The 26,995-nt window shown below is 46.9% G+C and overlaps 1 protein-coding gene across 3 annotated transcripts in view; it reads right to left on the bottom strand.

The window, feature by feature from the left end:
• LOC116983467 (protein shisa-5-like) overlaps positions 1 to 26,995 on the bottom strand; it is a 123,850-nt gene that overhangs the window by 5,430 nt on the left and 91,425 nt on the right. For 2 of the 3 annotated variants that reach the window (XM_033037255.1, XM_033037256.1), the window contains 2 exons: positions 5,486 to 5,707; positions 874 to 3,545 (listed from right to left, as the gene is read on the bottom strand). In XM_033037255.1, coding sequence (XP_032893146.1) covers positions 3,331 to 3,545; positions 5,486 to 5,707 — 437 coding nt within the window. In that variant the 3' untranslated portion in view covers positions 874 to 3,330. Of the gene's footprint in view, positions 1 to 873; positions 3,546 to 5,485; positions 5,708 to 26,995 lie in introns of those variants that run through there. The other variant, XR_004414696.1, reaches the window with a different exon arrangement.

Here is a 26,995-nt window from a genome sequence, read left to right as displayed (position 1 = left end):
AATGTTCTCTGGTTTGTTTTATGTGGGGGGTGGGCGGGGGGAAACTTGTTTTCAATCTCACCTTGTCGGAATGCAATTGTTTTCCGGATCATATCTCCGGTTGCTCATGGAGTTGGAGGCCTTGCTCGGGACTGACTTTGAGCCCCACCGCGGGGTGTAGACTTACCATCGGAGCCGATTTCTAGCCTGGGATCCAACCGCGGCCTGCGGACTTTAACATCAAGGAGTCGCAGTCTCGGGTAAGAACCTGGCGTCGGGAAGCTCCAAAAGCCGCACTGCGTTCGACTAGCCCTGACCCGGGGTAGATTGCCCGGCGCGGGGGAACTGAGATTCCCCCCGATGCAGGAGCTTGATCGACCCGACGAGGAGGCCTGCCACCGGCTACGTGCGTAGGATCGTCCCATCAACGGAAGGTTCAAGGCCTCCGATCGCTGGAAGCTCAGCAGGACAGACAGCATCTCTGGAGAGGACTGGGTGACGTTTTGGGTTGAGACCTTTCTTCAGATCAGGGGAGAGGGAGATGGAGATAAGGAAGTGTAAGGTGTGAAAATGACACATTAAAGGAGATGAGATCAAGTAAAATGTAGAGTAGATCATTGTTAGCTATGGGGAAATGACATTGAACCATAGAGAGAAAATGTAATCAGGGGGACAGTCAGACTGGTCGGAGAACTAGGAAAGGGCAGTGAAAGCAAGGACTACTTGAAATCAATATTCATACCGTTGGGGTGTAAGCTGCCCAAGCAAAATATGAGGCATCAGCATTTTCTGTGTATCTCGGGTGGTGGTGAAGTTCAATGCAATATCCAGACCATATTCAGTTCAGTTTTTGCTTATGTGATTGGACCAGGTTTAGAAGAGATGAACCCGATATTTTGATATTGCATGCATTTTATTTTACAGTACAATTTCTAGTATTTGAACATGTAATGAATATTTTTCCAACAATACGGCTTCTGAATTACTTTGATAATCCTGATGATATACAAATCTCGATTCAATGAACTGAACCACAAAAAGCCCTCAGACAATAGCTAAAATGTATTACAGAGCACAAAGATAAAAGTCTTTGGTTTAAAGTTGGGCAAGGAAAAAGGTTATTTCAAGTGACAGCGTAAACAAGACAATGGCATGATTCCCCTGTATATGTACGGCACACAACCTCTTTACGACATTGTTTCTCAGTCTCCAAACTGACTTGACTGAAGCAGCTCCATTCATGCACATAAACACAGCAGCAAAAACCTCAAGCATTCTGCTTTATGACAAGAATATAAAAGACATGAATGTTGACAATAATGAATGCTGTTCCCATTGATTCACAATGATCCTTTTTGCTCCAACTCTCTTTGATCTCACAAGTTACAGGAGTAGAATTAGGCCATCCGGCAATGGTAAACATCTGGGATTCTCCACCCCAAATGGCTGGAGGTTCAGTCACTTAGTCCTTCAAAGCACAATGATGAATTTCTGCTTGCTCATTGAATGGGGGAGGGGGGGGGGGTTAAGGGGGATAATTTTGGGATGTCACCACGGTGAATAATCAACTATGATCTTAAGTAATAAAGGAACAGCCTCGAAGGGCAGGATGGCCTGTTGCAGTTCGAATTTCTTATGTTCCTATATTCTCAAGTGGGGTGGGGGGGGGGGGGGGGGCGGGGTGTTAAGTTGCCCAGTGATATGTTTAAGGCCCAGATAGACAAATTCTTGATTAGAGCGGGTGTCAAGGGCTATGGGGAGAAGGCAGGAAAATGGGATTAGTAGGCAGAGATCGGCCATGATTAAATGGCAGAGTAGACTCAATGGGCCGGATGGCCAAATTCTCTTCATCACAGTCCTCAAAATAGGAACACTCCTTGTTCCTGAAATGGAGCATGCAGCTTGCCAAGTCATAGAGTCCAAGAGAGGTACAGCAAACTCACTTAAGAATGTAAATGTTCCACAAAATCTCCTAAAGTCCAGAAAATGCCGTCCCAGTCGGCTTCTCTCTTCCTATTACTCAAACCCACCATCCTAGTGAATCTTTGCTGCCATGACCTTTTAATTTCACCCTACTCCATGGGTTGAAGAAACTAGACTAAAAACTTGGCACTATTCATCACACTGAGCTGGGTGATGCAACAGATACTGTATGGACCACAGTAAGTTTTGTAACCTTCATAATATTCAGCCAATAGCACTATGCCTATATGTGTCTTGGCAGAGTCATAGAGAGAGAATATTAAAAAGGCCCTTTGGCCCATTGAGTCCACGCCGACCTTCAATGCTCATTTACACTAATTGCAATATTTATTCGCCCGAGATTCTTATCAAACCCCCCCTCCCAATTCTACAACTCACCTACTCACGAGGACAACTTATAGAGCGGCCATTTAATTTACCAACCCACATGTCATTGGGACGTGGGAGGAAACCAGAGCACAGGGAGGTATCCCATGCAGTCACAGGGAGGACGTGCAGACTCCACACCGGCAGCACTCAAGGTCAGGGTTGAAAGCGGGTTTCTGGCATTGCGAGGCCAGTGGGTCACTTCTGCACAACCCCAGGACACTTTGGCTCAGATGTTTGGAATCATTTTGCCTGGTTGGACAATCAGCCGTTACTACCCAAGACCCAGTGATGGGATAAGCAGAGAAGCTCACAGATAAATCCCAATCCTTGATTAAAACACGGTGTTAGCCTGAAGATTCGGGAGGTTAAAGATATTGGGGGGGGGGAGAAAAGGAAATTTTCATGGATTTAGCTTCTCTTCCATTGTGTTTCGTATAAAAACAGAATTGCCCAAATGGTGTTGACATCAGGGGAAGAAATGGTTTACAGAGACAACTCCAGGCCCACATCTTGTACCAGCTTTCAGCTTCCTGATGACTAACTCAAATAAGGAACAGCAAAAACTGGACAGAATCATTTTCCCTTTTAGAAAACGGATGCAAAAGTATTTCGAGGGAAGACACGTGGAAATGTATAACCTTTCATTAATGGCAAGTGGTGACGTAGCCTTCACAGAAGGGGAACTTAGGCAGATATCAAAAGACCTATTTTACCAATGCAAGAGAAAGTAAAGCATCTTTTATTTTATTAAATATAATATAAAGCTATGCTGCTTCCAGATTAACCAAAAAAAATTGAAAATACAAGATAATCAAACGTAAGATTTGCACTTAAAAATGAGGAAGTGGTGAGGTCTGGGAAATAAACTCTTTTAAACTTAAGTAACTTCAGTTAACACATGAAAGGTTTACAACGTAATCCATCTCCAGCATTAAACTCGTACAAAATAGTGACAGAGTACAGTAACTCAGTAAATGCACGTGGCAAGGCAACTGGTCATTAGTGTGGCTTCTCCGGAGGTCCGTAGGAGGGGTTGTAAGGTGGCTGTGCGGATGGGTTGTACGGAGCGGATGGGTGGTACGGAGCTTGCGCGGCTGGGTTGTACGGAGGTTGTGCGGCTGGGTTGTACGCTGGCTGTGCTGCGGGGTTGTACGCTGGCTGCATGCCTGGGTTGTACACTGGCTGGGCGACGGGATAAGGTGCGCCTGCACCGGCTGAAATAAAAGCAGAGGGGAACGTTAAAGCACAACCTAATCTGGCTTTGTCAAGCACAGTATTAACAAGACTACCCGTAAAACCAGCCCACTCTGCCTAAACAGTCTGTCATAGAGCCATGTAGGAGGGAAACAGGCCCCACTTGCCCATGCTGACTAACATGCCCCATCTACACTCATCCCACCTGTCCGCATTTGGCCCATTTCAATAGACAATAGACAATAGGTGCAGGAGTAGGCCATTTAGTCCTTCGAGCCAACACTGCCATTCAATGTGATCATGGCTGATCATCCACAATCAGTATCCCGTTCCTGCCTTCTCCCCATATCCCCTGACTCCGCAATTTTTAAGAGCCCTACCTAGCTCTCTCCTGAAAGCAAATTTCCCTCAAAGCATTTCCTATCCACATCTGTGTTGATACATTCCAGTTTGAGGACATCCTAAAGAGAAACATTTCAGAACTATCCCACGATATCTGACTGGAAGCAGAAGTGGGACACCAGATGTGGAATGGACAGTTGGTGGAGTGGACGTGCCCAGCTAGAAGCATCTCAGCTCTGGGATGTGCTGCAGAGACTGGGTCCGTTGTGTGGGGCAACTCGTGAACCAAGTGCCAGGAAGGAGGAGGGCATGGGGCAGGAAGCGTTTGACAGCACTGGGCCTCCACTCGCTGGAGTTTAGAAGGTTGAAGGGGGATCTCATTGAAACTTACAGAATAATGAAAGGCATCGATAGAGTGGATGTGGAGAGGATGTTTCCACTGGTGGGAGAGTCTAGGACCAGAGGGCACAGCCTCAGAATTAAAGGGCACTCTTTTATAAATGAAGTGAGGAGGAACTTCTGTAGTCAGAGGGTGGTGAATCTGTGGAACTCATTGCCACAGAGGGCTGTGGAGGCCAAGTCAGTGGATATTTTTAAGGCAGATATAGACAAATTCTTGGTTAGAACGGGTGTCAAGGGTTATGGGGAGAAGGCAGGAAAATTGGATTAGGTGGCAGAGATCAGCCATGATTGAATGGTGGAGTGAACTCGATGGGCCGAATGGCCTAATCATTCTCCTATAACTTGTGAACCTGAAGGTCAGACAGCTGTCCAGGCTGTCGGTCAGTGGTAAATCCCTGTGGCACTCCTTTCCAGCTGATGAAGATGTTAGTGGGGATAGTCATCGTCTGCCTGCCTCTCCTATCTTTTCCACTCACATCTTGCCCTGTCTTGGCCATGCGTGTAGACCTAGGAATACGGACCTTCAGCAATGTGCCTCCATGCAAGGCCACATTATATTGACACTCACAACTGTTTACACTAAGGAAGATCATATTGTAATAACTGGGACTAAGGCCGCCTGAAGCATCCAGCGGGCTTCTCTTTGGCAAATTTTGTTTGCCAAAATAAAAATAGTCAAATTTGTTTTGTGCCTGTTTGCTTTTTGGGAATATTGCATTCTAAATGTGTTCACCAACCCGACAACATTTTTATTTGTATTTATCTTTAAAGGTCATAAGGATAGGGTGAAATTAGGCCATTCGGCCCATCAAGTCTACTCCGCCATTCAATCATAGCTGATCTATCTCTCCCTCCTAACCCCATTCTACTGCCTTCTCCCCATAACCCCTGACACCAATACTAATCAAGAATCTATCTGTCTCTGCCTTAAAAATATCCATTGACGGCCTCCACAGCCTTCTGTGGCAAAGAATTCATCTCCCTCTGAATAAAGAAATTCCTCCTCATCTCCTTCCTAAAGGAACGTCCTTTAATTCTGAGGCTATGATTCTGGTCCTAGACTCTCCCACTAGTGGAAACATCCTCTCCACATCCACTCTATCCAAGCTTATCACTATTCGGTAATTTTCAATGAGGACCCCCCCCACCATTCTTCTAAACTCCAGCGAGTACAGGCCGAGTACAGGTGCTAGTGCAATACGCCAAGTTTACTTACTTGCCACAGTGTCTTGATACGAAGGGGGTTGCCCGGAGTACGGGGTTGGATATGGCGGTGGATAGGCAGCACCTGCGGGGTAGGGAGCGCCTGCAGCGGGTCCCGGCTGCACTGGCATAGCGCTATATCCCTGGTACGGGACGAATCCTTGTGCCGGTACCGGTTGATGCTGCGGGTATGCCGACTGCACCACTGTGGTCGTGGTGGAACTTGTAACAACAGCTGAAGGGGAAAAAGCAGCAGTTACCTCACTAACAGTAACAGTTTTTTATTCATCACATTTGTTAGAAGGTAAACATCAAGTCACGGATGGTGAAGAAAGCTAACTTGAATGTAAAAAAATCCTTTCCCAACACAGTGGGATAAGGACATTGGCTGCTACTGTATTTACATAGAAACATAGAAATTAGGTGCAGGAGTAGGCCATTCGGCCATTCGAGCCTGCACCGCCATTCAATATGATCATGGCTGATCATCCAACTCAGTATCCCGTACCTGCCTTCCCTCCATACCCTCTGATCCCCTTAGCCACAAGGGCCACATCTAACTCCCTTTTAGTTTAGTTTAGAGACACAGCGCTGAAATGGGCCCTTCGGCCCACCAAGTCCGCAGCGGCCAGCGATCTCTGCACATTAACACAAGCCTACACACACCAATCACCTACAAACCTGTACGTCATTGGAGTGTGGGAGGGAACTGAAGTTCTTCGAGAAAACCCACGTAGGTCATGGGGAGAACGTACAAACTCCGTACAGACCACACCCATAGTCGGCATCGAACCCGGGTCTCCCCGACGCTGTAAGCGTTGTAAGGCAGCAACTCTTCCGCTGTTCCACCGCGCCACCCCAACTTTAACAAACTGACTAATGTTATAATATCTAATGTTAAACATTCTGCATTGCTTCCATCATCCGTGATAGTCTAAATAGAAAGAATATGCGTAATTGTCTAGCTCACTGGGTATTCCTCTCAGCAGATTTCAGAGGTCAGACTGGGGATGGGCATTTTGCCACTAGTGGGTTTGGGATAGTGTTAAGTGCCACGCTGGTGCAGAGGTAGAGTTGCTGTCTTGCAGCGAATGCAGCGTCGGAGACCCGGGTTCGATCCTGACTACGGCACTGTCTGTACGGAGTTTGCACGCTCTCCCCGTGAACTGCGTGGGTTTACTCCGAGATCTTCGGTTTCCTCCCACACTCCAAAGACGTACAGGTTTGTAGGTTAATTGGCTTGGTAAATGTAAAAATTGTCCCTAGTGGGTGTAGGATAGTGTTAACGTGCGGGGATCGCTGGTCAGCGCGGACCCGGTGGACCGAAGGGCCTGTTTCCGCGCTGTATCTCTAAACTAAACTAAACCCGCACCAGGGGCCAAGGCTTGGCACCAGATGTGTTCACGTTATTGGCTGAAAATGAAACCAAGTGCTGCCGTCTGGGTCCAAATACAGTGAGTACGAGGTAACAACTGGCATGCTGATGAAGGCTTTAATAATGAGAGAAGGAATAATGCGGGGCGAGTGTAATTACTGCAGCAAGCAGATACATTCTCCTCACTCAGTCTGGTCACACATTCACAAGAGCCATAGGGTCATATAGAAACATAGAAAATAGGTGCAGGAGGAGGCCATTCGGCCCTTCGAGCCAGCATCGCCATTTATTGTGATCATGGCTGATCGTCCCCAATCAATAACCCGTGCCTGTTATACAGCATGGAAACAGGCCCTTCGGCCCAACTTGCCCATGCCAACCATGATGCCCCACTAATGTTAGTCCCCCCTGGCCTACGTTTGACCATATTGCTCGAAAACGTTCCTATCCATCTTGTCAATTTGGCCCTCATGCATGCTGCAAAGCATGCAGCTCGTTGCTGGGACCGCAGCTATTCACAATATACATTAATGATTTAGATGAAATAATTAAAAGTAACACTAGCAAATTTGCAGATGGCGCAAAGTTGGGTGGCAGTGTGAACAGTAAAGAGGATGCTATGAGGATGCAGAGTGCATTGAACAGGTTGGGTGAGTGGGTGGATGCATGGCAGATGCAGTATAATGTGGATAAATCTGAGGTTATCCACTTTGGAGGTAAGAACGGGAAAGCTGATTATTATCTGAATGGTGTCAGGTTAGGAAAAGGTGAAGTACAACGAGACCTGGTGTCTTAGTACATCAGTCACTGAAAGTAAGCATGCAGGTACAATAGGCAGTGAAGAAAGCAAATGGCATGTTGGCCTTCATAACGAGAGGAGCTGAATTTAGGAGCGAAAAGGCCTTTCTGCTGTTGCACAGGGCACTGGTGAGACCACACCTGGAGTATTGTGTGCAGTTTTGGTCTCCTAATTTGAGAAAGGACATCCTTGCTATTGAGGGAATGCAGCATAGGTTTACAAGGTTAATTTCCGGGATGGCGGGACTGTCATATGATGAAACAATGGAGCGACTGGGCTTGTATTCACTGGAATTTAGAAGGTTGTGAGGGGATCTCATAGAAACATTAACATTTTTAAGGGTTTGGACATGCTAGATGCAGGTTGGATGTTGGAGCAGTCTGGAACCAGGGGCCACAGTTTAAGAATAAGGGGTAGGCCATTTAGAACTGAGATGAGGAAAAACATTTTCACACAGAGAGTGGTGAATTTGTGGAATTCTCTGCCTCAGAAGGCAGTGGAGGCCAATTCACTGGATACATTCAAAAGAGAGTTATGTAGATAGAGTTCTTAGGGCTAGCGGAATCAAGGGGTATGGGAAGAAGGCAGGAACGAGGTACTGATTGGGAATGATCAGCCATGATCACATTGAATGGCAGTGCTGACTCGAAGGGCCGAATGGCCTACATCTGCACCTATTGTCTATGGATCGATGAAACATTCAATAAGATTCTACCTGTCCAAAGATAGACACAAAAAGCTGGAGTAGCTCAGCAGGTCAGACAACATCTCAGGAGAATTCCTTTTCTCCAGAGATACTGTCTGTCTCGCTGAGTTACTCCAGCTTTTTGTGTGTATCTTCGGTTTACACATCCATGTACCAGTCCAAATGTCTTTTAAGTTTTGCTATAGTAACTGCCTCAAATACCTCCTCTTGCAGTTCATATACCCACCATCCTGTTAAATTGCCCCACAGGTTCCTATTAAATCGTTCCCCATTCTCATTTAAAACCTCAATCAGCCTCAAAATCACAGCAAAAGACTAAAGTGAGATTTTTTTGTTTGATTGAGTGGAAGATCCAGCGTGGAAACAGGCCCTTTGGCCCAGCGAGTCCACACTGACCATCGATTACCATTCACACTAGTTCTATGTTATCCCACCTTCGCATCCACTCCCTACACACGAGGGGACAATTCCCAGAGGCCAATTAGTGTAAAAACCTGCATGAATTTGGAATGTGGGAGGAAACCACAGAACCCGGAGAAAACCCGAGCAGTCACAGGGAGACCGTACAAACCCCACAGACAGTATCGAGGTCAGGTTTGAACCCAGGGCTCTGGCACAGTGAGGCAGCAGCTTAACCACCTGGACCACTGGTCATAGAAAATATTTTGAAGATAAATAAAGCCATTCGGCCCTCATGCACGCTGTAACATTCAATAAGATTCTACATTTCTGTAACAATATTGTATGTCTTCTCATTTCTTTAATAACCATAAACCCAGCATTGTGTGTCTGGACGGGGACAATACGATTGGATTGGATTGGATTCAATTTATTGTCATTGCACTTTTCAGTGCAACGAAATGGTTTAGCCTGCAGTCATAACATAGAATAAATAACAAACACTCAACACAGTTTAAAGTCCCAAACTCATTGTCTCTTCCCTCCTTGCTCTCCCTCTGCGCTGAGACAATCCAAGCCTCCGATGTTGTGGCCCCGCCGGGTGATGGTAGGTAAGTCCCGCGGCTGAATCTGTGCTCCGCAAACGGGCCGGTTCAAACTCCGCGGCCCGGGGCGGTCGAAGCTGCCGAAGCTGCCGTCCTCCAGTCCAGCGGACGCAGCTGTAGTTGCGGGAGCTCCGGAAAACAGAACTCGAGCTCCCGATGATGTCGTCCACTGGCCCGCGGCCGAGCCTCCGAGGCTCCAAAGTCGGGTCGGAAGTTGGGTCGCCCCGCAACCACAGCCCCGAAGTCGGCCAGCCTCGCGTTGGTAAGTCCTGGCTCTGCCTCCGCAGCCTCGAGGTCGGTCCCAGTTGGAGGCCGCCAGCTCCGCGATAGGCCTCAGCGCAGACAGACACGGATACGGGGGATACGGCAGGAAAGATCGCATCCCCCCGAAGGAAGAGTCAAAAAACATGTAACACCCACCCCCCCCCCCATACACAGCTAAATAAACCGAAATAAACTGTAAAAACGGGACAAGAGAAAACAAAAAACAGAAAAGACAAACGGACTGCAGGCGAGCCGCAGCTGCAAGGCAGCGCCGCCACTTCCGGGATAGTACCACCCGCGAGCGACAATACCACCCGCGAGCAACAATACCACCCGCGAGCAACAATACCACCCGCGAGCGACAATACCACCCGCGAGCGACAATACCACCAAAATCCAGGCCAAACGGGCCTATTACTTATAACAAACAATTTTTATGCTGGATTTCAGCTCAAGCAAGGAAGATCTTCGCTCCATTCAGGTTAAAGGTATTCTCTCAATTTACTTTAATTATTTAGCAATCTAGTGCAAGGTTCATTTTCTAAATTTCAGTTTTTGCAATGTGTTAAATATCACAGTAACAGCAATAACCTTCCTAGCACAAAAGGCAGAGCAGCTGAAGTAACTCAACGCGTCAGGTAGCAGTCTACGTGAAGGGTCTCGACCTTATACTTCAACTCTTCATTTTGCTCCACGGGGCAGCACGGTGGCGGAGCGGTAGAGTTGCTGCCTTACGGCGCCAGAGACCAGGGTTCGATCCTGACCACGGGTGCTGTCCGTACAGAGTTTGTACGTTAAACCCTGTGACCACGTGGGTTTTCTCCGGTTGCTCTGGTTTCGTCCCACACTCCAAATATGTACAGGTTTGTAGGTTAATTGTTTTAGTTTTAGCTTTAGAGGCACAGCATGGAAACAGGCCCTTCGGCCCACCGGGTCCATGCCGACCAGCGATCCCTGCAAATTAACACTATCCTACACCCACTAGGGACAATTTTTACATTTATCAAGCCAATTAACCTATAAACCTGTACATCTTTGGAATGTGGGAGGAAACTGATGATCTCGGAGAAAACCCATGCAGGTCACGAGGAGAACGTACAAACTCCGTACAGACAGCACCCGTAATCGGGATCGAACCCAGGTCTCCGGCGCTGCAATCGCTGTAAGGCAGCAACTCTACCGCTGCACCACAGTGACTGCCCCTTGGTAAAATTGTCTTTGGTAAAATTGCTAATTGTTTCTAGTGTGCATAGGATAGTGTTAGTGTGCGGGGATCACCGGATGGCTCAGACTCAGTGGGCCGAAGGGCCTGTTTCCACACTGTATCTCTAAACTAAGAAGCTGCCCGACCTGCTGAATTCCTTTAGTTCCTCTCCGTTTTTTTGCTACGGTTTCCAACCTCTGCACTTTCTGGTGTCTGCAACCTTCCCAGTACTGTGTTTGCTTAACAACCTGGTAGACCTTGATAACAGCATGACAAGAGATTATTTGGTTACATAATAAAGAATATTCAAAACAAACTCGGCACACCTCCTTCCATTGTTAACCTTGGAGTACTAGGCGCAGCTTTCATCTCTTTAAACATAGATCGGTTCATTGGCTATATTTAAGAGGGAGTTAGATGTGGCCCTTGTGGCTAAAGGGATCAGGGGGTATGGAGAGAAGGCAGGGATGGGATACTGAGTTGGATGATCAGCCATGATCACATTGAATGGCGGTGCAGGCTCGAAGGGCCGAATGGCCTACTCCTGCACCTATTTTCTATGTTTCTATCAGTACAGAACAAGAATGGGCCCTTCAGCCCACAATGTCTGTGCCGAACCTGATGTCAAGGCCAACTCTTATCTGCCTGCACATAATTCACATCCCTCATTCCTGGCATATCCACGACAGTGCCAATCCAAAAGATTATATCTGCCTCCACCACTATAGCGTGTCCCAAGCACTCTGGGTTAAAATAAAACTTACCGCACAATTCTCCTTTAAACTTTACCCCTCTTGTCTTGAAGCTTTACCCTCTCGTATTTGATATTTCCATCCTGGGGAAAGAGGTTCTGACTATATATCTACGCCTATCCATGCCTCTCATAATTTGATTTAATTATTTAATATCCTTAGCGAAGAAAGAATAAACTTGCCACAGATGGAGTGTAATGAAAGTCCATGAGGCAGGTTCCTGGGGTGATCAACTTGTTGCGGTGAGGAGAGTGTAGGAAGGAACTGCAGATGCTGGTTCAATCCCCAAATGCTGGAGTAATTCAGCAGGTCAGGCAGCATCTCTGGAGAGAAGGAATGGGTGACGCTTCGGGTCGAGACCCTTCTTCAGACAGATGTCAAAGGAGTGTCAGGTGCGAAAACAGGACAAATGGAATTGAGATCAAGGAAAATGGATCATTGTTCGTTGGGAAAAACTAACCTCAAAGCAGACAGATAAAATGTATTCGGAGACAGTAAGAGTGGTCGGAGAACTGGGAAGGGGGAGAGGATGGAGAGAGAGGGAAAGCAAGTGTTACTTGAAGTTAGAGAGGTCAATGTTCATACCACTGGCCCAAGCAAAATACGAGTTGCTGCTCCTCCAAATGACAGAAAGGTCAGTGAGGGAACGGAAGGGGGAGTTAAAGTGTTTAGCAACCGGGAGATCAGGTATGTTTAGGCGGACTGAGCGGAGGTGTTCAGCGAAACGATCGCCGAGCCTGCGCATTAGCGTATCGGAGAATGAGAGGGGGATCTAATTGAAACATGCACAATTCTGACAGGGGGGACTGATTCGTAAATTGATAACTTCATAATTTCTAGGAGCAGAATTAAGCCATTCGGCCCATTAAGTCTAATTCCCCATTCAATCATGGCTGATTTATCTTCCCCTCCCAAACCCAATTTCCTGCCCTCTCCTCATAACCCCTGACATCCTTACTTATCAAGAATCTGTCAATCTCCACCATAAAAATACCCACTGACTTGGCCTCCACAGCCGTCTGTGGCAATGAATTCCTCAGATTCACCCCCCACTGACTAAAGAAACTCCTCCTCAAATTCCGCCTTGGATACAAAGGTTTCACCTGACTGTGGTCTCTACAAAGAAGGGTTTCAGTCTCAGGATGTGAGGTGAGACATTTAGGATAAATCGAGGAGAAATGGCCTCGTTGCTACGGACGAAATGTACAAATCTCTACAAAAGAGAACAGAGGAGGTTGAGTTGCTGAATATAGTGTCGTGGAGATAGAGCATGGAAACAGGCCCTTTGACCCACTGTGTCCACACTGTCTTTCAGCTGATCCCACACTAATCCACTTGGATTCTTTCATCTCAAATTCCTATCAACTCCCGCCTATTCGAACACTCACCGACACACTAGGGCAATTGACAGTGCCAATTAACCTACCAACCTGCATGTCTTTGGGATGTGGGAGGAAACAGGAGCGCCTGCAGGAATTCTCGGAGAGAACGTGCAAACTCCACACCGTCAGCGAATGGGGGTGGGGGGGTCAGGATTGAATCTGGGCCTTTGGAGGTATGAAGCAGCAGCTGTACCTGCCGTGCCATCCTCCTTATTGATATATTACGAGGACAGATATATTTCCAGATGCCAAAGGCATCACAGGTTTGAAGAGAAGGAGGGGGGACATGGTATTGCGATGAATGTTATGCCATGATCATATTGAACGTCAGAGCAAAGGGCTATTTTTGCTCGGTTTCTTTGAGATTCATGTTAAACATACATGGATCTTTTAATCCCCGTCTTAAATTAATAGTGGTTATTTTCAGGATTGGGTATCTTTAGAGATAGTTACATCTCCGTGGATGTCTGCAAAGGGCGCGCAGCATCGTCAAGGACTGCTCTCACCCCGGCCACAGTCTGTTTACCCTCCTACCATCTGGGAGGCGCTACAGGTCTCTCCGTTGCCGGACCAGCAGGTCCAGGAACAGCTTCTTCCCTGCAGCTGTTACATTACTTAACTCTGTACCTCTGTGATTGCCAGTCACCCCCCTCCCCCCTCCCCCCCCCCGGAAAAAAAATTGCACTACTACGACTGTATGTACGTATATATATTTATTGCTCATTATTCTATGTTCGCTCTTCTGGGGAGATGCTAACTGCATTTCATTGTCTCTGTACTGTACACTGCACAATGACAATAAAGTTCGAATCTGAATCTGAATCTGAATTCAATCTGTTCACCAGCACAATCCTGACTCACCTTTTGTCCCATTCCATTGGCATTCCATTCTGGGTCTCTTCCACAGCTTGACAATTTTTCTATTGCCAAGACAGACCCAAAATGTTGGAGTAACTCAGCGAGCAAGGCAGCATCTCTGGAGAGAAGGAATGGGTGACGTTTCGGGTCGAGACCCTTCTTCGGACAGATGTCAGGGAAGTGGGCGGTACAAAGGTTCAACGGTCTTTAATTGTCATGTGTACCAATTAAGGTACAGTGATATTCGATTTATCATACAGCCACACTAAAAAACATAGATAAGGAAGTGTACAGATAAGGAAGTGTTTCTATTATAGACAAGGACATTTTTTTCTCTATTGCTCTGGAACTGGGGCCAAGAGAAGATCAGCCATTATCTTTTTGAACAGTGGAGCAAGCAGGAGTGAAACGATCGCCCAACCTCCGCTTGGTCTCACCGATGTAGATCAGCTGACATCTAGAGCAGCGGATGCAATAGATGAGGTTGGAGGAGATGCAGGTGAACCTCTGTCGCACCTGGAACGACTGCTTGGGTCCTTGAACGGAGTCGAGGGGGGAGGTAAAGGGACAAGTGTTGCATCTCCTGCGGTTGCAAGGGATAGTGCCCGGGGAGGAGGTGGTACGAGAGGGAAGGGAAGAATTGACAAGGGAGTTGTGGAGGGAGCGGTCTTTGCGGAAGGCAGATATGGGGGGAGATGGGAAGATGTGGCGAGTGGTGGGGTCACGTTGGAGGTGGCGAAACTGACGGAGGATTATTTGTTGTATGTGACGGCTGGTGGGGTGAAAGGTGAGGACTAGGGGGACTCTGCTCTTGTTGCGAGTGGGGGGATGGGGAGAGAGAGCAGTGTTGCGGGGTATGGAAGAGACCCTGGTGCGAGCCTCATCTATGGTGGAGGAGGGGAACCCCCGTTCCCTGAATAATGAGGACATTTCAGATGTCCTGGTGTGGAACACCTCATCCGTGGAGCAGATGCGGCGTAGACGGAGGAATTTGGAGTAGGGGATGGAGTCCTTACAGGAAGCAGGGTGGGAAGAAGTGTAGTCCAGATAGCCATGGGAGTCAGTGGGTTTGTAGTGGATGTCGGTCAGAAGTCTATCACCTGCAATGGAGATAGTGAGGTCAAGGAATGGTAGGGAAGTGTCGGAAATGGTTCAGGTGTATTTGAGTGCCGGATGGAAGTTAGTGGTGAAGTGGATGAAGTCAATCAGTTGTGTGCGGGTGCAGGAGGTGGCACCAAAGCAGTCGTCGATGTAGCGGAGGTAGAGGTCGGGGATGGGGCCCTGGTACGTATTGAACAAGGATTGCTCGACGTAACCGACAAATAGGCAGGCGTAGCTGGGGCCCATGCGTGTGCCCATAGCTACGCCTTGTATTTGGAGGAAATGGGAGGAGTCGAACGTGAAGTTATTGAGGGTAAGGACCAGCTCCACTAGGCGGAGGAGAGTGTCAGTGGCTGGGTAGAGGTTGCTTCTCTGGTCGAGGAAGAACCGGAGGGCTTTGAGACCATCCTGGTGGGGGATGGAGGTGTAGAGTGACTGGACATCCATGGTGAAGATGAGGGGGTGAGGGCCTAGAGAATGGAATGCGCGGAGGCAGCGGAGAGTGTCTGAGGTGTCTAGAACATAGGTGGGAAGGGATTTAACCAAGGGGGATAGGATGGAGTCAAGGTATGTGGAGATGAGTTCGGTGGGGCACGAACAGGCAGAGACAATGGGTCTACCGGGACAGTCAGGTTTGTGGATTTTGGGGAGAAGGTAAAATCGGGCCGTGCGGGGCTGGGGAATGATGAGGTTGGAGGCTCGGTCGGGTAGGGCATTGGAGTTGATGAAGTCGGTGATGGTGCTAGAGATGGTGGCCTGGTGAATATTGATTTCTCTACCTTCAAACCTTGCTTTCCCTCTCTCGCCGACCCTCCTTTTATCACCGACTACCGTCACCGTCACTAATTACCGTCCATAGGGCCCACATCTGAAGCCTCTGAAGCCGCGTGTGTGTGTGTGTGTGTGCGCGCGCGCGTGTGTGCGCGTGCGTGCGTGAGTTTGTGTGTATGCGCGCACGTGTGTGTGTGCGTGCGTTTGTGTGTGTGTGTGCGTGCGTGCGTTTGTGTGTGTGCGCGTGTGTGTGTGCGCGCGTGTGCGTGTGTGTGCGTTTGTGTGTGTGTGTGCGCGCGCGTGTGTGTGTGCGTGTATGTGTGTGTGTGCGCGTTTGTGTGCGCGCGTGTGTGTGCGTGCGTGCGCGCGTGTGTGTGTGTGTGTGTGTGTGTGTGTGTGTGTGTGTGTGTGTGTGTGCAGCCGCCAAGAAATTGTGTCCCCCCTGTCCCCCCCATGTTTTGATAAAGATTTCCGTGCCTGGAAGTAACGAGGATAAACGGCCATTGTTAGCTGTGGCCTGGGTGAGAACGAGCAAACCAGTCAGCAGAGAATTGATGCTGGGTGGGACTAGGTATGGACTGAGAAATGGAGACCGGGAGCAGGAATGTGAGGGAGATTGAACCTTTGAGGATTGGACACAAAGTTGCCCACACACGCAGCCAGATCTGGTGGTGATGAAGGTGTGTGATAGAGCTTCAGTGGAATCAGCTGCCTATCCACCCACTTCACCCAGTTAGTTACTCATCCATATGCTACACGTGGGAGTTTGTTGCGTTGGATCAGGCTGTTAGGTTGCAACATCCTGGGTATACCGATTTCCTCCCACATCCCAAAGTCATTCTGATCGATAGGTGAACTCATTATTACCAATTACCCCTGGGAGTGGCTGGGGAACTGGGCAGGGATTTGAGGGTAATAATGGGCAGATATGATGAGCTTAGTTTGGTTTAGAAATACAGCGCGGAAACAGGTCCTCGTCCCACTGAGTCTGCGCCAACCAGCGATCCCTGCACAGTAACGCTGTCCGACACACTAGGGACAATTTACAATTTTTCCAAGCCAATTTGCTTACAAACCTGCAGAGTCTTTGGAGTGTGGGAGGATACCTGGAGAAAAGCCACGCAGAAAATACCTGAAACTAAACTGCAACTTTCAACCTGATCCCCGAGCTTTGACAAACCACCAGTTCTGTCTTCAGCCGCTTTTGGCCTTAGTTTGTTATCTCCAACGTATGGCACGTGGTCTATTGTTTCAATCTGATAACAATATTGTGAAGAGATGAGAATTTTGTTTACTTTCTCCTCTTCTTCTTGCTAGCCCTCGAGCTCATGATTCTCCAAGCCTGGGGAAAAGACTGTGTATTCAATTCTCCAATTCTATGGCTGACTACCATCATAAGCATCACAACAATAATGTTGAAAGAAGGGGGGCGGCACGGTAGAGTTGCTGCCTCACTGCGCCAGAGACCCAGATTCGATCCTGACCACGGGTGCTGCCTGTGTGGAGTTTGTATGTTCTCCACGTGCCCTGCGCGGGTTTTCTCCAGGTGCTCTGGTTTCCTCACACACTTCAAAGACTTGCAGGTTTGTCGGTTAATTGGTTTGGGTAAAGATTGTAAATTGTCCCCAGTGTGTGTAGGATAGTGTTAGTGTGCGGGGATCACTGGTCGGCGCGGACTCGGTGGGCCGAAGGGCCTGTTTCCGTGCGGTATCTCTAAAACTAAAGAGTCCTGACTCAAAACGTCATCTATCCATTCCCTCCACTGATGCTGCCAGACCTGCTGAGTTCCTCCAGCACTTTGTGTTTTGTAGAATAATTTTGAAATCTTCAAGAAGTAGGGTTTTGACTCCTTTTGGGCTTAGATTTATTATTGTCACGTATAGTTTAGTTTAGTTTAGAGATGCAGCGTGGAAACAGCCCGAGTCTGCATCTACCAGCGATCCCTGCACATTAACATTATCCCACACACACACACTAGGGAAAATTCACACTTATATCAAGCTAATTAACCTACATACCTGCACGTCTTTGGAGTGTACTGAGTTACAGTGAAAACCTTTGTTTGACATGTGAGATAATATTCTACGTAAATACAAGCAAGCCAAACTCAAGTACAATAGGTAGAGTGAAGGGAAAGATACAGAATGCAGATTCAAGTTGTCAACATTGTAATGCAACAGTTCCATAGATAAAGTCTGATGTCCACAATGAGGTAAAGGAGAATCCGACTGTATCCTAGTTCATGGAAGGACTGTTCTGAAGCTCAATAAGAGGGGAAGAGCTTGTTTCTGAGTCTGCTGGTGCATGTTTTCGGATGGGTTGAACTTTTGTATTTTCTGCCTGACTCTTTTGATTATGTGGGTTGTTTTCCCCAGGCAGCGTGAAGTGTCGAGTGAGTCAATGGTGGGGAGGCTGGTCTGTGTGATGGACTGGGCTACATCTCTGTAATTTCTTGCAGTGTTGGGCAGAGCTGTTGCCAGGCCAAGCTGAAAATTAATTTACCGAAGAATAGTGAAAGGCTTGGATGTGGAGAGTGTTTAAGAAGGAACTGCAGATGCTGGAAAATCGAAGGTAGGCAAAAGTGCTGGAGGAACTCAGCGGGTGCGGCAGCATCTATAGAGCAAAGGAAATAGGCAACGTTTCGGGCCGAAATGTTGCCTATTTCCTTCGCTCCATAGATGCTGCTGCACCCGCTGAGTTTCTCCAGCACTTTTGTCTACCTTGGATGTGGAGAGGATGTTTCCACTCGTGGGAGAGTCTAGGACCTGAGGTCATAGCCTCAGAATTAAAGGATGTTCCTGTAGGAAGGAGATGAGGATGAGATTCTGTACGATTAATTGCCACAGAAGGCTGTGGAGGCCAAGTCAGTGGATATATTTAAGTCAAAGATAGATAGATTCTTGATTAGTATGGGTGTCAGGACTTATGGGGACAAGGCAGGAGAATAAGGTTGGGAGGGAGAGATAGATCAGCCATAATTGAATGGCGGAGTAGACTTGATGGGCCGAATGGCCTAAATCTGCTCCTATTACTGATGATGTTATGAGATGCAACCCGACGGCGTGCTTTCGGATGTTATTTAGAATGATTTTGCTGTTGTGATGAATGGGATGTAATTTTATTCCTGAAACCAGTGGTTGGAGGCCTCTGCTGTCAGCGATAACGTGATCCAGGTTCCTGACCTTCCCACGTGGTGCAGCATATGTGCGCACAACTGCGCAAGTCGTTCCTGACAAATCCACCAACAGGAAGCTTTACCCCCACCCCAGCCTTTGACTCACTCGCCCCAGAGCTGGGAAAGTCAAACGTTTCCCATGTTCATCACCGGGACATTCACAATCGCAAAAAAAACAACTTCAGCAAAAGACCTACAGTCCGTCCTGCTGCTTAAACAGGGAGTAGATATACACCGTATATCTAAGTCTGAAGAGGAACCTCGACCCGAAACGTCACCCATTCCTTCTCTCCAGAAATGTTGCCTGTCCTGCTGAGTTACTCCAGCATTTTGTGCTTATCTTAGATATACACCCCAGGCCAGTGCAGAAAATACATTGCCACATTTTATCTTTATGCAAACATACTGCCTGAACACTCCTCTCCATGCTCACTGTTTACTATCCAACTTCCCCATATTGTGTTTACTCACGGCCTACCCAGCGCAAGTGAGCAGTGATGATAAAGACTTGTTATTTGATTCTTGTATAGCCACTTCCTCTGCACACAAAACTGGTCGTAATGAGTATACAGACAGAAGTTGAATACCTGGGGGAGTCTGCTCTTCAGACAAATACATTTATTTTACAAGTTGCCATCGTTTCTTGACATCAATGTCCCAAATGAACATGAACTCTGACAGCTCCCACGGACTTTAGTGACTGACTGGGTCACTGACTGAGTGAATTTAGATGAATGAGGGGGGACCTCACTGAAACGTACCAAATAGTGCAAGGCCTGGATAGTGTGGTTGGGGAGAGGATGCTTCTACTAGTGGGAGAGTCTAGGACTAGAGGTCATAGCCTCAGAATTAAAGGACGTCCCCTTAGGAAGGAGATGAAGGAGGAATTTCTTTAGTCAGAGGGCTGGTGAATCTGTGGAATTATTTGCCACAGAAGGCTGTGGAGGCCAAGTCAATGGATATTTTTAAGGCAGAGAGAGATAGATTCTTGATTAGTACGGGTGTCAGGGATTATGGGGAGAAGGCAGGCGAATGGGGTTAGGAGGGAGAGATAGATCGGCCATTATTGAATGGCGGAGTAGACTTGATGGGCTGAATGGCCTAATTCTACTCCTTTCACATGACCTTATAACTGAATGCCAATCAATCCCTTTAGAACTGTCATTTATCCAGCTTGGATACCGGACATTGTAATGGAATATGGTTTAATCTGATGAGCAGAGACAAACTAAAAGACAAAGATGTAACAATTTTATTCTATTCCCATGCAATCCTATAACAAGTTGTACATGGAAGTGGTGCCAGGTTTCACTGTGCTTCCACATGTCACTGCCAGCAATGTGCACATATTTAGTTTAAGGCTCCTTCTTTAGGATCGAATGAAGCAAGTGGATTTAGAAAGTCACGACATGAGACCAGCAACCCCACAGTCAGACATGAGGTGTGGCTGTACCATGGTCCTGCCTAACTTTAGAATAGAAATACGATTCCTGGGCCAGTGGGTATTTAGCTTACAAAGGCAGCAGAATGGTGACCATGGCAGGATAAACCTCACAATCTCCAGCTGCTTAACCTGTAATCAGCATCCACAAGCAAACCTATCCTATTGCATTTGTTGCCGGAACAACACTGATACACACATGCAGTTGTTGCCTTGTGTGGTAAAGTATAAAGCCTTGCTACAAATCCTCCGTCGCCTTCTGGTGTGGTGAAGGGAAGAGAGAGAGAGAGAGAGGGAGGGAGGGGGAATGAGAGAGGGGGAGAACGAGAGGGAGAATGAAAGAGAGGGAGAACGAGAGAGAGAGAGGGGGAACGAGAGAGAGAGAGGGGGAACGAGAGAGAGAACAGGAGAGGGAGAAAGAGAGAGGGAGAACGAGAGAGAGGGAGAATGAGAGAGAGAACAAGAGAATGAGAAAGAGGGAGAATGAGAGAGAGAGGGAGAGAGAGGGAGAGAGAGAGAGAGAGGGAGAGAGAGAGGGAGAGAGAGGGAGCGAGAGAGGGAGGGAGAGAGAGAAAGAGAGAGAACAACAGAAATGGAAAATGAGAGAATAAGAGAGAGCACAATGGAGAAACGAGAGCGAATGAGAATGAAAGAGGGAAAGAGAATGAAAGAGGGAGAGAATAAGAGAGAGAGAGAATGAAGATAAAATGAGAGAGAATGAAAGAGAATGAATGAGCTAGAACGAGAGAGAGAGACATGTTACATGTGATAATAAAGTATAATTCATTCATTCATGATGATGAAGTGGAAATGGTCCAGAGCTTCAAGTTCCAAGACACAAACATCACCTAGAATGTATCCTTGTCCAACCACATTGACGTCAGGGCCAAGATTATACACTAATGCCTCACGAGGCTAAGGGGAGTTGGTAAGTCCCCTCGGGCTCCTACCAATTTCTACAGATGCACCATAGAAAACAAACTGTGGTGAATCATAGCTTGTTTTGTCAACAGCTCTGCCCAAGAGCACATGAAATTGCAGAGTTGTGGACGCTGGCCAGTCCATCAGGCAAGCCAGCCTCTACCCCCATCGACACTTCATGCTGCCTCGGAAAAGCAGCTAATGTAATCAAGGACCACTTATGTCCGGTTATTGCATCATCTTTCCTCGCCCATTGGGCAGAAGGTACAAAAGCTTGAATGCACTGCCATCAGACTCTGGAGCAACTTCTCCCTGCTGTTTAGAGACCACTAAATGGCCCCTATAAGCTTTGGGTGTAGTCCCAGCTCCCTTGTTCCAACCTTTGCACTTTTTTAAAGCTTGAAAACAATAAAGTTTTTCACTGTATACGAGTAGGCATGACAATCATAGACCAATACCAATGCATTATTAAGTAGGAAAAGGGGAAACTTTGACAAATTTCATAAGCAGGCTGCGACAAGGTTTTTGAACAAGCCTTGTGAATTATTCACAACATCGAAAAAAGTTTTCTTTGGCAAGAACCTTTGAGGTGGAAGATGATGTTGAGACTTGTTGTAAACCAGCATCTGCAGTTCCTACTTTCCACATTGAGACTGACAGTGATTGCTACATATATAGCACACTCACTAGCCTAAAGGGTCAGCGCAAGGCTAAAGAGATCTTCTTTTCAGAGGAAGAATGGAATTGGAAGAGTGCTTTAACCCAGAGTTATTTGAGACAATAGCTATCAATGATGCGCCTGAAACTGGGATAACCAGCGAGCAATTCTATCATCATTGAAATAGCTTAGAAATCAAAGACAGAACCTGACAGCTTAGGAATCACAACTGTTAAGAATCATTCGAATCATAATGAGTAGGAAGGAACTGCAGATGCTGGTTTAAACCGAAGATAAACACAAAATGTTGGAGTAACTCAGCGGAACAGGCAGCATCTCTGTAGAGATGGAATGGGTGATGTTTCGAGTCGAGACCCTTCTAGTCGAGACTAGTCTGGAGAAGGGTCTCGACACGAAACATCACCCATTCCTTCTCTCCAGAGATGCTGCCCATCCCGCTAAGTTACTCCATTCTGAACATGATGCTTCCAGGATTCAATTGTCAATTCTGCTGTCATAGTTTGACTGTAAGATGGACTGGCATTCATCTCAGCAAAGTACCTTTTCTGATGCACTATCTAGGTTACCACAGATGTCCGAGATAGAAACATAGAAATTAGGTGCAGGAGTAGGCCATTCGGCCCTTCGAGCCTGCACCGCCATTCAATATGATCATGGCTGATCATCCAACTCAGTATCCCGTACCTGCCTTCTCTCCATACCCTCTGATCCCCTTAGCCACAAGGGCCACATCTAACTCCCTCTTAAATATAGCCAATGAACTGGCCTCGACTACCCTCTGTGGCAGAGAGTTCCAGAGATTCACCACTCTCTGTGTGAAAAAAGTTCTTCTCATCTCGGTTTTAAAGGATTACCCCCTCATCCTTAAGCTGTGACCCCTTGTCCTGGACTTCCCCAACATCGGGAGCAATCTTCCTGCATCTAGCCTGTCCAACCCCTTAAGAATTTTATAAGTTTCTATAAGATCCCCTCTCAATCGCCTAAATTCTAGAGAGTATAAACCAAGTCTATCCAGTCTTTCTTCATAAGACAGTCCTGACATCCCAGGAATCAGTCTGGTGAACCTTCACTGCACTCCCTCTATGGCAATAATGTCCTTCCTCAGATTTGGAGACCAAAACTGTACGCAATACTCCAGGTGTGGTCTCACCAAGACCCTGTACAACTGCAGTAGAACTTCCCTGCTCCTATACTCAAATCCTTTTGCTATGAAAGCTAACATGCCATTCGCTTTCTTCACTGCCTGCTGCACCTGCATGCCTACTTTCAATGACTGGTGTACCATGACACCCAGGTCTCGCTGCATCTCCCCTTTTCCTAGTCGGCCACCATTTAGATAATAGTCTGCTTTCCTGTTTTTGCCACCAAAATGGATAACCTCACATTTATCCACATTATACTGCATCTGCCAAACATTTGCCCACTCACCCAGCCTATCCAAGTCACCTTGCAGTGTCCTAGCATCCTCCTCACAGTTAACACTGCCCCCCAGCTTAGTGTCATCCGCAAACTTGGAGATATTGCCTTCAATTCCCTCATCCAGATCATTAATATATATTGTAAATAGCTGGGGTCCCAGCACTGAGCCTTGCGGTACCCCACTAGTCACTGCCTGCCATTGTGAAAATAACCCGTTTACTCCTACTCTTTGCTTCCTGTTTGCCAGCCAGTTCTCTATCCACATCAATACTGAACCCCCAATGCCGTGTGCTTTAAGTTTGTATACTAATCTCTTATGTGGGACCTTGTCGAAAGCCTTCTGGAAGTCCAGATACACCACATCCACTGGTTCTCCCCTATCCACGCTACTAGTTACATCCTCGAAAAATTCTATAAGATTCGTCAGACATGATTTACCTTTTGTAAATCCATGCTGACTTTGTCCAATGATTTCACCACTTTCCAAATGTGCTGCTATCCCATCTTTAATAACTGACTCTAGCAGTTTCCCCACTACCGATGTTAGACTAACTGGTCTGTAATTCCCCGTTTTCTCTCTCCCTCCCTTCTTAAAAAGTGGGGTTACGTTTGCTACCCGCCAATCCTCAGGAACTACTCCAGAATCTAAAGAGTTTTGAAAGATTATTACTAATGCATCCACTATTTCTGGAGCTACTTCCTTAAGTACTCTGGGATGCAGCCTATCTGGCCCTGGGGATTTATCGGCCTTTAATCCATTCAATTTTACCCAACACCACTTCCCGGCTAACCTGGATTTCACTCAATTCCTCCAACTCCTTTGACCCGTGGTCCCCTGCTATTTCCGGCAGATTATTTATGTCTTCCTTAGTGAAGACGGAACCAAAGTAGTTATTCAATTGGTCCGCCATATCCTTGTTCCCCATGATCAACTCACCTGTTTCTGACTGCAAGGGACCTACATTTGTTTTAACTAATCTCTTTCTTTTCACATATCTATTAAAACTTTTGCAGTCAATTAAGCCCTTTGTCCTCCTCTGCTGGTCTCTGAATTTCTCCCAGTCCTCCGGTATGCTGCTTTTTCTGGCTAATTTGTACGCATCACCCTTCGCTTTGATACTATCCCTGATTTCCCTTGTTATCCACGGATGCACTACCTTCCCTGATTTATTCTTTTGCCAAACTGGGATGAACAATTTTTGTAGTTCATCCATGCAGTCTTTAAATGTCTTCCATTGCATATCCACCGTCAACCCTTTTAGAATTAATTGCCAGTCAATCTTGGCCAATTCACGTCTCATACCCTCAAAGTTACCTTTCTTTAAGTTCAGAACCATTGTTTCTGAATTAACAATGTCACTCTCCATCCTAATGAAGAACTCAACCATATTATGGTCACTCTTGCCCAAGGGGGCACGTACAACAAGACTGATAACTAACCCTTCCTCATTACTCAATACCCAGTCTAAAATAGCCTGCTCTCTCGTTGGTTCCTCTACATGTTGATTTAGATAACTATCCCGCATACATTCCAAGAAATCCTCTTCCTCAGCACCCCTGCCAATTTGATTCACCCAATCTATATGTAGATTGTAGTAGATTTAGATGTAGATTGTGAACGCATGCAATAAGAACTTCCATTCGCAGCCATGGAGCGAACTTAAAATGTAATCCTAAAAGCCCTGCCCCACGGTACGAGTTCATTCCAAGAAATGTCTCGAGTTTAAAAAAAACTCGCATCAATGTTATTTGGAGAAAGAGCTTGGGTGAGTTTTGTGTGGAATAAACGGGAACTATTAACGTGAAAGCCAATGCCATGAGTTTTGTGCGTTGAAAATATATCACTTTGCAGCAATTTGAGCAGTAAGTCAGCAAAGCTGAACAATCCACCCAAGACTTGGCCCATTGCTCCATTCTAAGCAGATAATGGCAACTTTTGACAAAAATCAGACAATTGGTGCACATTCAAACTAAACGCAATCATTTGTGTTGCTGCTTGTATCTATTTTGTATCTCCTTGAATGTTTTATGCTAAGGAAAAGCATATGTTCATAAAGTCATAAGTGTTAGGAGCAGAATGAGGCCATTTGGCCCCTCAAGCATCTTCCTCCATTCAATCATGGCAGATTTATCTCTCCCTCCTAACCCCATTCTCATGCCTTCTCCCCATAACCCCCAGCATCCATGCTAATCATGAATCTATCTATCTCTGCTTTAAAAATATCCATTGACTTGGCCTCCACAGCCTTCTGTGGCAAATAATTCTACAGATCCACCACCCTCTGACTAAAGAAATTCCTCCTCATCTCCCTCCTAAAGGAACGTCCTTTAATTCTGAGGCTATGGCCTCTAGTCCCAGATTCTCCCATTAGTGGAAACATCCTTCCACACCCGCTCAATCCAGGCCTTTCACTATTCGATAAGTTTCAACGAGGTCCCCTGCATCCTTCTAAACTGCCGCGAGTACAGGCCCAGTGCCGTCAAACGCTCACCCACTCAAACATTAATCCACTCAAAGCACCAAACATCGGCTGGTTCCACCTCATTAACCTGCTTGGAACGCTGCAACGGAGGGTGCAGCACACATATTAAAGGAAGATTAAAGGTCCCTCCAGTGTGACAATGAATGACAGGCAGGACAACGTCTACTTGCTAACCACATCACCACCTGGAGAAGTGATGCCATCACCTGTAAGTGCCATCTACCTCAGGGCGAAGGTCGCGGACGTAGACAACAGAATCAACAAACTCATCCGTCCTGAGTCCAAACTAGCTCTGTCCTGGAGGTGGAGTTGGATTCACTGGAGATGATCTTGGAGGGGAAGATGCCCCTCAAACCGTGGAGCATCTTGGACAATGCAGTTCACCCTCTCCATGACACACTGGTCAACCTGAGGAGCGCCTTCATCAACGGATCGGTTCCACCAAGATGCAGCACAGAACGCCACAGGAGATCCTTTTCCCCCTGTGGCTATCAAACTGTACAACACCTCCCCCTTCTGTCGTGGGGTGGGGTAGACTGACTCCCCTTCTTCCTCCCCTCCTTCCCAATCTTTGCACATCCCAAATCCTGGACTTTCCGCTCGTCACTTTAATTTCATGTTTCACGTATCTTGTTATGTTCATTGGCTGTTGGCAGACCACTTTCCCTCCTGGGATAGATAAAGTTCTATCGTATCGTAATGACATTAGCACGTGATTCAGGTGTTGCTGGTTCAGCTGTGATGAAGAGCACACCTTGTTGTGAAGTTCTTGCCAGCTTCTGGACAACCTTATCGTCTGATTTTGCTGGCAATCCACACATAGTTTCCACTCCATCCACAAGTACTTTATAGTGAGATGGGGGAGGGCAAGACTGAGGGTGGAGGAGAAAAAGGGGAAGGGAAGTGAGGGGGGGGGGGGGGTAACAACAGGAAAGGGGATGAGAATGGGCAGGTGAGCAGAAGGGGAAGAAGTGGCAAGGCTTTGATAACAATGAGTGACTGGGCCACCTCACCCAGACGCACACCGTGTTGAAATATATGAGCTTGAGCAGTGGATTCTCTGCAGGTCCAAAGACTCATTTAAAGCCAGCCAGAAATACTGCCAAAAATCAAATGAATTCTGCAGCTATGAAGTAAAGTCCAGTCCAAGAAACACATGTGTTTTTGCATATTCACAGATGTATTTCAC

This window comes from Amblyraja radiata, chromosome 18, assembly GCF_010909765.2.
Source record: "Amblyraja radiata isolate CabotCenter1 chromosome 18, sAmbRad1.1.pri, whole genome shotgun sequence".
Lineage (NCBI taxonomy): Eukaryota > Metazoa > Chordata > Chondrichthyes > Rajiformes > Rajidae > Amblyraja > Amblyraja radiata.
This window is presented reverse-complemented; position numbering and strand designations above follow the sequence as displayed.